General features: G+C 34.8%; 1 protein-coding gene across 3 annotated transcripts in view; it reads right to left on the reverse strand.

Annotated features, from left to right (window-relative positions):
* The window catches only part of LOC120417644 (FERM, ARHGEF and pleckstrin domain-containing protein 1), an 83,274-nt gene extending 68,699 nt beyond the window's left edge, over positions 1-14,575 (reverse strand). For all 3 annotated transcript variants that reach the window (XM_039579761.2, XM_039579759.2, XM_039579760.2), the window contains exon 1: positions 13,670-14,575. In XM_039579761.2, coding sequence (XP_039435695.1) covers positions 13,670-13,900 — 231 coding nt within the window. In that variant the 5' untranslated portion in view covers positions 13,901-14,575. The remainder of the gene's footprint in view (positions 1-13,669) is intronic.
* Positions 14,576-14,836: the final 261 nt, after the last annotated feature.

Raw genomic sequence — 14,836 nt, forward strand, 5'->3', positions numbered from 1 at the left:
AACACTCGCAAGAGTTAGCTGTCGCTTTGCCATGTCAATTTGGACACTTTACGAGGTTTTTTGACACTGTTTTCTTCGTTCTACAATCTGACAAGGACAGCGCCGTTATTGGTCATAATCGAGATTCCCATCACTGATTCGTGGCAAACCGGAGAAACAAGATCACCAGCTAATATCTAGATGGAATCAATTACCTTGCATATAGATCTTGCACGGTTCGCTGGGTTTCCGGTCGTTCCAGTCGACGCCGTGTCGTGGAACGTGTACTTACGCCCACCTCCTTAGGTCGTCAACAAGATTTTACCCACGTGGGCTTCGAATCCAATAGTCGTACAACAATGAAATCTAGGGCGTTGTGGTAAAATGATGAAGTTCGGAGCATTCACCAGGAACGATAATTGCACACACTGGCAGCGTGTGCACAAAGAGAATTTCTAAGCGATTTCATTCGGTAACTCGAGATTCATTCCCTGAACAACTTTCCGGGGGAGTTGACGTCTGACCTATCCCACGTGCTCCCTTCTCTCCTTCAAAGTAATGGGCATCGGCATCGCTCTGTATAGTGTGGTTTGTAAAATACGTGTAACAAATCCAATTACCACTCGCAGAGTTGGCGGTGACGGCGTCCGACTGGCTGACCTGGTTGGTCCGGTCAACAATTCCCAGCAGGGGTCGGTCAATTAGAGCTACGTTCACTCTCGGTACACTTGGTACACCCAAATGGAAGAACTCTGACAACAAATGTTGACTTTTATGGCTTCTTCAACCATTTGAATCGTAGTTTTTAGTCGTACACAGTAAAAAAATCATGTTAATATTACATCTGGAAAGGGGTACATTTTTTATGTCAGAAAAAATGTGTAATTTTACTTCTGAAAATGTGTAATTTCACCACTTTTCTGGTGTAGTGTCACTTTTTCTGTCTAAATTGCGGTAAAATTACATCATAAAAGAGGTAATATTCAACCTTTTGGAAGGTTGAATATTACCTCTTTTATGATGTAATTTTACCTCAATTTAGACTGAAAAAACGACACTACACCAGAAAAGATGTAAAATTACACATTTTTAGAGGTAAAATTACACATTTTTTTTCTGACATAAGAGATGTTCTCCTTTCCAGATATAATATAACCATCACAGTTAAAAAATGTGTAATTTGGAAGGTGTAATTTTGGAAGATTGAATATTACCTCTTTCATGATGTCATTTTACCTCAGTTTAGATTTAAAAAGCGACATTACAACAGAAAAGTGGAAAAATTACAAATTTTGTAGAGGTAAAACTACACATTTTTTTCTGACATAAAAGATGTACTCCTTTCCAGATATAATAAATGTAATATTACCAGGATTTTTTTTTCTGTATATCAAGCCATCGTGGCATAGAGGTAAGAGCATGATTATGAATCTAAGGGCTTCAGTTCAATTCTTGTCATTGGAAATCTTCTTTCTTCAAATTTTATTGTTTTCTTAATGTCAAAAGGTCCAATTATGACACCTCTCATTTGAGTGCATAGATACATACTATAACGTGTACATGTGTGCAAGGTTTGGTTTGACAGCATTTGGATACATTACGCGACACGTGCTATCACCAGGCACCAGGCCAGCATCAATTAACAGCTTCCCACGAATTGATTACGGGCGTCTGATGGACGCTGAAAAAAATTTCAATGGAATTTGCTGTGTAAATTTTTTAAAGAGTCGTACAAATAAAAAAATATTATCACTTCTATTTGCTTTGATTTAGTTGTAGATCATCCATCTACTAAACACTTCCAAGTTTATACTAGCACGCCCTTTCTAAACACTCTTCCAGACTACACAGCACGACTGTTCTAGAATGACAATGCTACGAGACTCTGTCGTAGTTGACAACTTTATCATTGTGTGTTTTTTCTCTCTCTTCAATTCTATCCGTGCTGATAATTTGATTGAATTACTCAAAGTGGCTAAGCACGACTATATTCCGAGCAATTTGCTCTTGAACTTGAATGCTCGCACTGACATTGCTTCTTTGTAATTTTATAGTGTTGAAGGGCTTTTAAAGTCTCTGTCATACACAGCAAAAAATCCGATGGTAAATTCGCATGCAAAAGCATGCACATCACCTTCGTCAAAAAAGACACTTAATATTACACGCTACATGTACAATTTTTGTAAACACAAAAAAAAAGTTGCAACCGACTAGATTCAAACCCAGCACCAACAGTAAGGACTGGCGCCTTAGCCCGCTCGGCCATCAGACCGATGAAAAATGGAAAGGATAAACGCATATATGAGCTTGACATTTCGGTCAAGTAGGTTTCCCATACTGATGGGCTACATATTTCAGGGTGTAATATTACATAGAATTTCATAAAATAATGCAAAATTTATTTTACACCCAGGCCATTTACACGCAGCTGGATTACAACAATTTTTGCTGTGTATTTAAATCAATTAACCACAACATAACTTCAAAATGTCCCCTTTAAACACCCACTTTAAAACCCAGTTTGATTAAAAAATTGAGAGAAACAAGTAACATCTGTCCCCAAGGCCCCCTTCAGTTTTCTGGAATTTATCTTGTCATTAAAAAGTACTTCCATCAATGACGCGGTGACGACGATAGGCTGGAAAGACACAACGACGGCGACACACTACGCTCATAAGTCACGTTTCCGACGGCTGGTACTTGGCTGGTGAAGGAGATGGAGGGTTTTTGTCCTCCCCCATCGTACCTTACCTTCCGCACGGGGGGGAACGGCCTGTGGCCCGTCGAGACAGGATCGTAAATAAAATTATTCTCTTCATTTCCCGGGGAGTCGTCGGTGCCGTGGGAACGGGTTGAGAGGAATGGGGTTTTTGTTGAAACTTTTAGATTTATAATTTAATTGTTTAATTGTTCAATTGTTTAAAATTCAACACAAATTTCAACAGATTGTTTTAGTTACATGGTGATGATATAAATGAAGTCATTATTTTTTACAACAGAAATTAAATGTTAACACAACATGATAATCTATCGAAATCCAGTATAAAATTTTGTTCATAACTTTTAGTAGATTTTGTATTATATTTTGATAGTAGAGCACTTCTCTCTTTAAAAAAATCTGTTTTAAATTGTTGTATGTTTTATAAGGATGAAACTTTGTCCATCGATTACATAGGTCTAAATAAGCCATTTTGCATTATTGGTTTCTCCATACAAGTCTCTTTATAAATTTGGGGAATATCCATAGAAAAAGTCGCAAATCTGTGACTTGACAAGGGATTTTCTGATCGCGATCGATTTGGTGCCTTCGGCAAAGTTGTAAGTTATGATTTTAGGAATTTTCGGGGAAACAAGCACACGAAAAAAAACTATTTCTATAAAAAAAACTCGACTTAGACAAACTCCAACCCCTACCATTTTTTTAACGCCTAGAATTTTTTTTTTTGAAAAGTATTGAACATTTACGCGAAAAAGCTTCCAAAAAACATTTTAAGGGTGCACAGAAACCAAGGAAGTTGTTGTCTTTTTGTTCCAAAATTTTGAAACTTACGGACCCAATCCTGCCACAATTTGATTGTAAAAATAGTTCAATTTTGTTCTAAATTTTCTTGAAGACAGTACTTTAGGGGATGAATAAAAAATTATATCGAAAGTTCCCGTAGTTTTGAAAATACTAAAATGTCTGTAACAAAAATCTTGGTGCAAAAGCTCTGGTTGATGTGCTCCGTTAAGATTTAAAATTCAATTTTGAATCAAAAACGATTTTGGTGATTTTTTTGATAAAACGCAGTTAAAGCCTTTTCAGGGTTATAATTTTCAGAAAAAAATGTCTTTTGCATTGTTTTAATAGTGTCCATCCTTGTCCATCTCTGGATAAAAGTATTTTCAGATCTATAAAATCACGACTTACAATTGCCTTTTTTGAAATGTAAGTAGTGTTTTTTTTTTATATTCATCTAATTTTTATTTCACTTAAAAAAAAAACAAAAAAAAAACGGACGCCTTGCAATTACTTGTTTACATGGTGTAGAATTTACAAAACAATATTTTATAAAGAAAAATAAAATTCTTAATTTTTTTTTTAAATCAGCCCAAATATTTTTAAGGGTGCACAGCAACCAAGGAAGTTGTTGTCTTCTTATTCAAAAAATGTCAAACTTACGGACCCAATGAATAAAACGTAATATCGATAGTTCCCGTAGTTTTGAAGATACTAAAATGTCTGTAACAAAAATCTTGGTGCAAAAGCTCTGGTTGATGGGCACCGTTAAATAAAGAAACGAAATTACACAAGAAAAGAAATTTCAAAGCTGTGCTGCAAGACAGTCAAAAATCATTTTGAAGTGTTGCCAGTTTCTTGAAAAATCTCTGCTTTAACATTTTGAAAATAACGTCAAAGAAATTTACAATTATTTTTGTTAAATTAATATTTACTTATGCATATTTTTGATAGTTACATTTTCTTGTGGTTGTCATGACTGATTACATCTCTTAAATTATTTTTTTCGAAAATATAAAAGAAATCTGTAATACTGTTTAAAAATAGTGAAGACAGAAATATTTGCAAAGGGCCCAAAAATGAGAAAAAAACAAGCAAGAAAAATGAGGGTTTGAATCTTTTTTTCCGTTATTCTTTATGAACAAAATATGAATTTATGAATAATTTTAATTTTTTGTTACAATTGTATAACTGAATCAAGTAACAACTTTTTTTTATCAGAGTTTCGAACGTTAAGCTTGTTATTTGAAATAAAGCTTTATTTACTTGTTTCTCAAAATAGTGTCCACGTCGTTTATGGATGGTCCCACAGGCAATATTTTTTTTATGAACTCTGTTCACAAAAAGTTTAACTTCCAAAAAAAACTTATTTTTAAAGATTTTTCTAGTGGATTTTAGTGGACCAAAAAGACATTACTGAGCAACAGAGAAGCATAGACAAAAAAAAATCAAGAAGATATAATTTTTTGAACAATGAATGATTTATGAAAAATGTGTAAATTATACCCTGAAAAATTCAAACGTAATTTTTCAAAGTAAATTCAAAGTTGCAATCGAGAAGAATTCATTTTTTTTATAGACGTTTTCAAGTTATGGTAAAATGGGTGTAATTCCAGGTAGAAAAAAAAGTATATTTTTGCTCTTTGATGTTATGTTCGTGTATGTCCATTTCTGAACATATTTTATTAAAATTGCTGAGAAAATCCTCTGCAATTTTCAATGTTCAAAAATTAAATCTCTGTAAAATTTTCATATTATTCGAATAAAAATATTTAAAATTTCAAAATGAAGCAAAACATTTCCAACATTTCCAATCGAATGAATGAACAGCAAAAAATAATCATTAAATTGGATGAAATATGATAAAAATAAAAATCTAGTTCAGTCGTGGCGTATTAAAATGCAAAAAAAGGTTCCAACCGACAAGCTGCTACTGCGGCAGCCTCGTAGTCGTCACTCAGGGAGCCACTTTCAAACTATTAAAAATGAAGACGGAAAGGGATGGTCCCTCGAACCGGCGTCATCGTCGCCGCCGACGTCGAATGGGGGGAAAATTATGGTCCACCCAAAACGGCGACCGACGTCACCCTCCATCGGGAGATGAGGTGACAATTTTAAAAGCTGGTTATTTCGAGCGGGAACGACTTTTTTTCTCTTTCTCTTGTGACACTTGGTTGCACTTTACTCTCATACTGATACCAAAAAGCCACACACACACAAGGAGATCGGAAGTGGTGCGGAAAATGTCATTTATGGTGACATGGGCCCCCACTCTCTCCCTCTCGATCGTCTCTGGTTTAACACCCCTTTAGGAACTTATTTCATTTTGGGAAAGGGGGTTTTGGGTGAGAGTTGTCCACTTTGATGTGTGTCCGGCCGTTTTTTAAAGGTGTGTGTCGTGGCAGGTAATAAACTGAAAATCAACTCTTTTTGTTACACGGTTGATTTATGGCTACGGTAAGTTTTGAACGACATTGTTATGCTCAACGGCACCAATTTGGGCGCATGGGTACAGGAACCGAAAGTGACGTTATGTTTTATGACATGACTCTGTTGACCAGGGGGGATTTATGGGTTACTTTTCAACGAGTTCCTTAAGAGGATTGGGCACTTGTTAGTTGAATTATTAATTATGGACTTTGAAGTTAGGCTTCAGGGATTAACAATTTTAATATAATTGAACACACAATTACAAAGCACAATCACAAATTTTTGAATAAAATTATTTTAAATTACAATATCCAAATCAGTTGTTCTGTTATTTTATTTTAGCAAATAAGCAGCATTTTGTTATTGAGATGTTTTTCCTGGCTGGTACACGGAGAAAAATGAGTTCCAGAAATCGTGAACAAGCGTTTATGAAATTGGGAACCACGAACAAAACATAAAATTTCATGGTAAGTTTTTCAAAAACCTACCACGGATTTGAACACTTCGTTTGTGGTTTGCAATCAAAAAGTGCACGGGCTATTCAAGTTATAGCCATTTTAGGTAGCTTTTTTTTAAATAGTCGCAGTTATGCATTTTTTTAAATTAGTGCCCATGTTTGCCCACTTTTGGAAAAAAAAAATTGAAGAGCTGAGAAAACTCTCTATATTTTGCTTTTTTGAACTTTGTCGAAAGACCCTTAAATGTTGAGATATTGCCATGCAGATTAAAAAACAGGAAAATTGATGTCTAAGTCTCACTCAAACAACCCACCATTTTAAAATGTCGATATCTCAGCAACTAATGGTCCGATATTCAATGTTTGAATATGAAACATTTGTGAAATTTTGTTCGAAAACAATATTTTTTTAAATCAAGTTTAACATTTCAAAAGAACAAACATTCAATATTACAACCTTTTAAAATGTTAGTCTTGATTAAAAAAAAAGGAAAATATTGTTTTCGAAAAGATCGGAAAATTTCACAAAGTAAATGTTAAGTTTTATACTAACAGGCTATCATTTCCAATAAATTACAAATTAAAATAACGAATGTTTCATTTTTTAAAGTTTCCGAGATATTGGTGATCAAAAAATGTTTTAAAGTCTTTGCATGGCAATATGTTAACAATGTTCAAAAAAAAAGAAATAAAGAAAATTTTCTCAGCTCTTCCAAAAATATTTTTTTGTAGTAGGCTAAAGGAATTTTGATTGCAAATTCAATTTTACATCGATAAATAAAGTTGAAAAATTTTTGCGACAAAAATTTCGATTTATTGAATAGATCAGTATTGATTCAAAAATTCATAACTCGGTCAAAGATTTTATGGAAGTTTCTGAAAAGTTGGCATTTTATGTTTTCTAAAAAATATGATAAAAACGTAACTTAATCCACCTTTAGGTGGTTGGTGCCTTCCTCTCATTTAAAGAGTGATTACAATCCCCTAAAGTGTCCACATGGTTTACGGATCTCCCCAAACGTGATCGCAGCACCTAAGAGGTCGAGTAAAAAAACAGACTTCCTACAGACTTTTTGTCAGGATTATACAGACACCGCCTTTCAGGAAAATGGCATCCCTCTACAAGGCTTTTTTCGTGGCGACCAGACGGGACCATTTGAGGTTATGTAAATTCAGACCATTTTTTAAACTGCTTGTAATTTTAGATAGGTAAGTCAGATCTTGAAAATTTTTAATCCACGAGAAAGGTCATCTCATATGCTTTCTAAAAATATATAACATGTGAGGGTTTCATGAAAAAACCACCCTTTTTACCATAATTTTAATTTAATATGGAACAGTTTTTTTAACATAACTTATTAAATACATGAGAAAACTGCATGAATTTAAATAGCAACTTAGGGGACGTTAAGACGGATCGATTAAAACCATTCCGGCCAAAATCGGTTGAGCCTGTGACAAGATATTCCAGTGACATTGATTTGGTACACATGTCTACATACAGCCAAACACACAGACATTTGCTCAGCTGGTGATTCTGAGTCGATATGTACAAATGAAGGTAGGTCTAGGAGGTCTAACTAAAAAGTTCGTTTTTCGAGTGATTTTATAGCCTTTCCTCAGTAAAGTGAGGAAGGCAAAAATAGTGTTTTTTTTTGTAAATCAAGTTTTAGTCACTAAAAGTGAAATTAAAAATCACAAAAAAATACCGTGTATCACTTTTTTCAGTGTAGTCCTTATCCATACCTACAACTTTGCCGAAGACACCAAATCGATCAAAAAATTCCTTCAAAATATACAGATTTTCGAATTTTCATGTATCATTTTTGTATGGACTGCTGCAAAATTTGTATGGAAAATTATATGGACAAACTAATGTTGCAAAATAGCTTTTTTGGGCATACCGAAAGCACCAAAAAAGTTTCAGCCGGATTAAAAAATATAAAAAAATCGAATGACCGAAATCTCAGAAAATTGCCAAAAAAAATACTATTATTTGAGACTTTCGATTTTTAAAAAAAGATCTAGAAATTAAATAATATTATGATGATGATGTTGAACCAAATTTGTGGGGAGGCTACAAAAGTTCAACAAGCTCAACATAATTATGCTGCCTCAAAAACATTAAACCCAATTTTCAGTGACAGTGACAACAAAGTTATCTCGAACTGCTTGGCAAACTAAAGCTCCGTCAACCGTCACAGACGTTCAACTTTCCGCTCACTGTCACCGAAATTGGTATCGCAGTTTTACCGGTCAGCAAACACGAACCAAAGTTTTATTTGACCAAGGAAAAAGCAAACGAAATAAAAAAAAAATCGTTCTTCTTTTATCAGCAAAAAATATCTCAATTTGCCCCACCATTGGAGGACGTTGAGCAGCCTGCGCCGTAATAGTCAGAATACTTTTCACGATTTTGCTTTTTTTGTTGGAAAAGCGCGACGATAAAAGGTGGAAATGTTGCCGGGTTGTTAATTTTTGATTGGTTGTCGAATGAAATCTTATTGATTCAATTCTATCCTGCAATTTTCAGAAAAAAACTCGTTTATTATTTATAATTTAACTTTTAATTCAAATTATGTTTTTCTTTTTTTCAGGATTCCATAATAATTCCCCATCCTTTTTAAAAGGCTTCCCGAAGAGCCCTGCGCAAAAGCTTTCTTATGTAAAGAGACAAAGTTAGGCTCTTGTGGGTTAACCAACGACCAACTGCACAGAAAAAAATAATGTAAATTTGGAAGATTGAATATTACATCTTTTATGATGTAATTTTACCTCAATTTAGACTGAAAAAGTGACATTACACCAGAAAAGTGATAAAATTACACATTTTCAGAGGTAAAATTACACATTTTTTCTGACATAAAAGATGTACCCCTTCCCAGATGTAATATTACCATGATTTTTTTTTCTGTGTGGGATATCATAACTCGGTCATAATTTATCATAAATCACACACAAGAAGAACAAAAAAAGCTCCGCCCAGGGCAGCTTACCTGCTCATTTGCCTATCTAGAGGAAAGGCACCGCTTTGGAACGAGAAAATGAGTTCATTTTATCTCGCACAAAAACCCTCGCAACTCTATAACTTATAAAGGTATTCCATAAGCCACCCTGTGCCGAAGCTATTATATTGGCACCGTTTTGTGGAGGCGGGATGAGACATTTCTTGGCATCAGTTGCAGCGAAAGCTGCAACCGCAGTTTGTATGGAAAAGTGACCCTTCCAGGCAAACGGGAAAGTAGGGCATCAACTAGAGATGGGGCTCACTGATTTTTTTTATTGCGTCATAACTTTGAGAGGATTCATGGAATGATTTGCAATCGGAAAAATAACTCATAGAAAAAAATAAAATTTTCAAAAGTGTAAAATTTCTTTTATTTCATGTGATTTTAATAACAAAAGTTTTTTTTTCAAGGGTTTTTTTAAGAGGTCCTAAACTGCCCCTGATCGCATAAATGTCCCATATGCATTTTCATCACTTTTGAGTTATTGATGCAGTTTGATTCAAAATCGTGTGCTCTTTCTAAAGAGCCTATAACATCCAGTACTTTGTTCTAGAAATCGAGAGGAAATCCAGTTTTTTCGTGAAAACTTAACACGTAGCCTTATGTGTGGGACAAACTTCAAATGCGTTTTTCTCAGTTTGCTGTTTTTGCATATGGGACATTTAAGCGAACATGGGCAGTAAAGCTTTTTTGATTCTTATGTTTATAGGACCTTTTAAAAAAAACTACACAGTAAAAAAAAGATGGTAATATGACATCTGGGAAGGGGTACATCTTTTATGTCAGGAAAAATGTGTAATTTTACCTCTGAAAATGTGTAATTATACCACTTTTCTGGTGTAATCTCACTTTTTCAGTCTAAATTGGGGTAAAATTACACCATAAAAGATGTAATATTTAACCTTCCAAAATTACTCCTTTCAAATTTACAAAAAAAGCTTAACAAAATTACGCCGTCGTTTGACCCTTCCCAGATGTAACATTATCATGATTTTTTTCATTTTGATCTTCACGAATAAGGTTGGTCTATGAAATGTTTTTAAGGAGTTCATTTTTCGAGTGATGAAAAAAACGTAATTTTGTGAAAATACTAAATTAACATAAAATATGTTTTTATAACCAACTTTTTAAGTCTGAGAAATTTTAGTTTGCATAAGTTTAAAAATAAACAATATACAATGTAAACAAACGCAAGACAACGGTACCTTACCGCAAAATTCATGACGGATCGCTATGGCAAATCTGCAAAATGTAAAACAGCTGAACAGACCCGGTTTCATTGACCCTTCTATACGCGCGAGTGAAAGAGAGAGACGTCATACCTTAAGCCTCATTCTCATTCTTACCCTCTCCCCGTCTCACTTCCTCCCTACTCACCATGTGGTGTATTTATATTTATGAAAGTCGCATGTACCGGTTCGGGATTAATGGCGTAATAATGAGCAAAACGCAAGCCTCTCAAAATCAACCAACCGGCTGACCAAAGAGAGGGCAGGTTAGGGTGGCAACCGTGGATAAGGGAAGGAAACTCCGGCAAACTAGTTTTGCGAACCGCCGGTGATCAAGTCGAGTCAACGAGCCCACGCGTCATACTTTTGGAGCCCCCACACTGGAATCTGAGGCGCCGAGGGCACAAATCTTTGGACAAGAGTTTAATGAAGGTGTAGTTCAAATATAAATTAAAATTTAATTTTTGTAGACCTGTTTTCTGGATTCCTTTTTTTCAAGAATATTTTCTGAAAAGTATCAAAAAACAATTTATTTTGGTTACAACCTTGTGTCTCAAATTTCATCCCAAAGGGATTAACCTCTGCTGAATCATCTTGGGCTTGCGAACCGGCTTGGGGCGCCGTCATTAAATTCAAATGAGCAGAGCCAGGAAGAGGCGACTCTTCAAAATTTGGGCCTTCGTTTGTGGAGTGTGTCTGCTGCTGAAATCAGGACCGCCACCAACACTAATGCGTCTTTTGCTGTAGAAACTGACTTAGAGAGAATAAAAAAAGGCTGCGAAAAGAAAAACGGAAATTATAATGACGAGAGAGCGCGATGATGGGTTTTGACGGGGTTGACCTAATTTATTCTATTTTGTTTATTATTTGTATTCGCTGGATGTTCTGCAAGGCAGGCAGTGCCTGAATGGGACAGTGAAAATCATTTAGGTATTTTATAACTTTGAGATTTCGGCAAAAACTTGCAAACTAAAAATGCTCTGTTTATTTGGTATAATTCTAAAGTTTTAAAAATAAACTTTAAACCACATAATGTTCTTGTCTTTTGCTCACACTAAAAAAATATGAAAAATATTTTGTGATTTTTTTGTCTTTCGGCAATACATGTAAAAAAAACTATTAAAGAATTAAATTTTACATTTAAAAGGGTAATTGAACAAAATGTATCAAAAAAAAAAAATCATGAATTCTAACGCTTATTCGCTTATTCAATTATTCATTTAAGTCCAAATATTCATTTGCTAACTACTTTGGATTGAAAATCTAAACTTAAATCTAAAATCCTCTAAACTTAATGTTCAAAACTAAACGTTCCTTTAACTGTTGCAGTACTACTTCTATCAAAAAACAATAAAAATGTGTGAACTGATATACAAATAGGATAGATATCGCGATTTGAAAAAGAAATGACCATTTACGTCAAAAGATCCGTAGTTCCTCGATTCGCAACAATGGTCAATACAACCATAATCCGAAAACCGTTAGTTCAACAGATCAACGAATTTTGTCCGATATCATTACATTATTGATTGATTGAGACTCTATGGACAATTTGACATAAAAGAATGCCTAGTATTCTATATCAATCAAAGTTTATTGACAGCATTACTCTAACTTAACAATTGCAACTAAATTTATCGTCAAATAGATTTGGAAAGCATACAGATTTATTTTAAATGCTAATGCTAAGCAACAAATCAATTGTACTATCCTAAAGTCCCACCTAAATCCCACATTGTGATAGTGAAAAAGTCACAGAAGCAGCGGTGTCTTGTGCAATTGTGATATTTTCACTATCGGAGAACTACCTAGTTCACGAAGACAGCTTATCGGTCAACGCTTAAGCCCTGGGGCTGCGACAAAGCGAGTTCTCGTAGCATGAAGTGGTGTCCATAGTGCTTATAAAAAAGAATGTATACCCAAATTTTAACTAATGCACTAGGATCAAATCATGCCCCTTGACTTTACAAGGCCCAGGGGTTTACATTTATTTAGGTAAAATTACTTCGAAAAAAGATAAGATTCAAACATCCAATTTACAACCTTCTAAAAGTTAACTTTATTTTACTGTGTAGCGTAAATTTAAATAATTTTAATTTTCGTACTACAGATTTTGTGATGACCACAAATATTTTTATTTAAATCCAAACATTTTTTCCATCCAAACCAGATTTTTCATCATCATGGACTTTGGCGATAAAGGTTACTTTTTCCGTACTCTAACATATCAAATAAGGCCGTTGCAAATATTTTTCAAAGTTTATGTCGGGGAAAGAAATATTTAAAAAAAACTTCAAAATTTTAATGAAAATAGAAGTTTAATCAACTGAAACCCATTTATAATTAATTTTCCTGCGTTTATAATCATATTTAGCATGTTTGAACTCCTTTAAAAAACATTTTGAATTTTTATGAAATATCAAAAAGTAGTTTTTTTGCGAAAAAAAAAATTGCATCGATATTTTGATTGATTTAATGATTCGAAAACAACTGAACTGATGTAATATGCTTTTTAAAACATTATTTTTTCACCCAAAGTTGAAAACTTGGCTTGTAATTTCCATTTTTATTTATATTGTTTAGAGTCGTGGGACATAAACTACAAAAAAAATGTTGCAACGTCCTAAATCGAAAATTAAATATATTTTGTTCTTTTTGTTTTTTTTATTAGTCAAATCAAAGTTCAGCGAACCCAAGCTTGTCAAATTCGAGGTTGAAATGTTCTCAATAGTCCATCATTGTCATATTGGCCGAAGTCATATTTGAGCTAAACGACCAAGAAAAGATAACGAAAATAAAATCGTAATTCGATTATCCAAAAATAAGTAAGTCTAGATTATAGTCCTTTATCAATTCCTTGAATGTTGCTGAAGATATCAAACCGATCAGAAAATTCTCGGGATACAGATACAACCCACAAAATTGCAATCATAAGAAAAAAAGATCCAAAATTGCTTCTTCTGACATAGTGAATAGACAACAAAACTCATATTTTGTAATTAGAACAAGGGCGTCTATGATACTTAAAAAAATGAACGTTGTTGTTCAAATTAAAAACGATCCTCACCTGCACTTGAAACATGGTCACCGAATCGTCCAGCATCTGGATCCGGACGGCGAGCTTCTTGCCGCCGCGCGACTGTGACGCCGAGATGCTTCCGTCCACCCCGGACGGCGTACTCAGCGAGTGGATCATCCGCGTCCCGGAGAGCGTCCCCATGCCGGAACTTTCGTCTCCTCTACCTCCACCCCCTCCGCCTCCCCCTCTCGCCGACGGTCCCATCGAATCCAGCGACATTTCTTTGTGTGATGTGGTTGTTGTTTGGGTGATTAAAACGATTTGGCACAAACACTTGGCTTGTTTTTGATCGACTTGTTTTGCTTCTGGGTGGTCACAATTTTCTTCGTTTTATTTTGTTATGATGATCTTTGGGTTGTTTTTTCTTCCTCAAGATTCACGCACGCTCACAATTGCACACAAATTAAACAATCAACGCCACGTGCGTCGCAATTGAGTGAAATTACTAAAAACAGATAACACTCACACACACGAACCCAAAGAGAACGATTCAAACTCAACACTACTGGCTCGACGATCCGTACGCGATCACATCTGGCCTGCTGCAAACTCTCGCGGCGGCATCTTTCTCTGTTGTTGAACTGCTGTCGACTGCCTTGCCGTCATCATTCTCTCAATCTTGGTTGTACCACCCCCACCGGGTACGACTCGTGACTTGCATTCAGTAAACAAAATTGACTTTGAACTCGCACCAACCAACAGATCTTCTTCATTCAACACTTTTGACTAATTGAATGGAATTTTTCACGTTAACACACATGCTTTCGCGCTCGATTACTCTTAAAATCTAAACAATTATTTTGCTTAACAAATCAACAACGATATTCTTCTTGCTTTCTTCATGCATAGCACACTCACACACACAAAATCTGGTTGAAATTTCGCGAAACGATCCTGAAAAGAAAAACAAGAAAAGAAGATTCATTAGAACTCGTAATGAAATTAATGAAGAAAAGTGTATTAATTAGAGGGTGTTACAAACGAACGCAGCTTGAAATATAACCCTAGCGTAAATTGAGATTAGATTAATTGCGGAAAGGCCCAAATCCTCCCCGATTCGAAAATTTAGTACCACGATCAATATTTACGCGGAACGCAGTTGGGAGTAGTTTTGATGAGTTAGTAAATTGTTGAAATACGGTGGTAGCATAAAAG

Source organism: Culex pipiens, chromosome 3 (assembly GCF_016801865.2).
Source record: "Culex pipiens pallens isolate TS chromosome 3, TS_CPP_V2, whole genome shotgun sequence".
In the NCBI taxonomy this organism is placed as follows: Eukaryota; Metazoa; Arthropoda; class Insecta; order Diptera; family Culicidae; genus Culex; species Culex pipiens.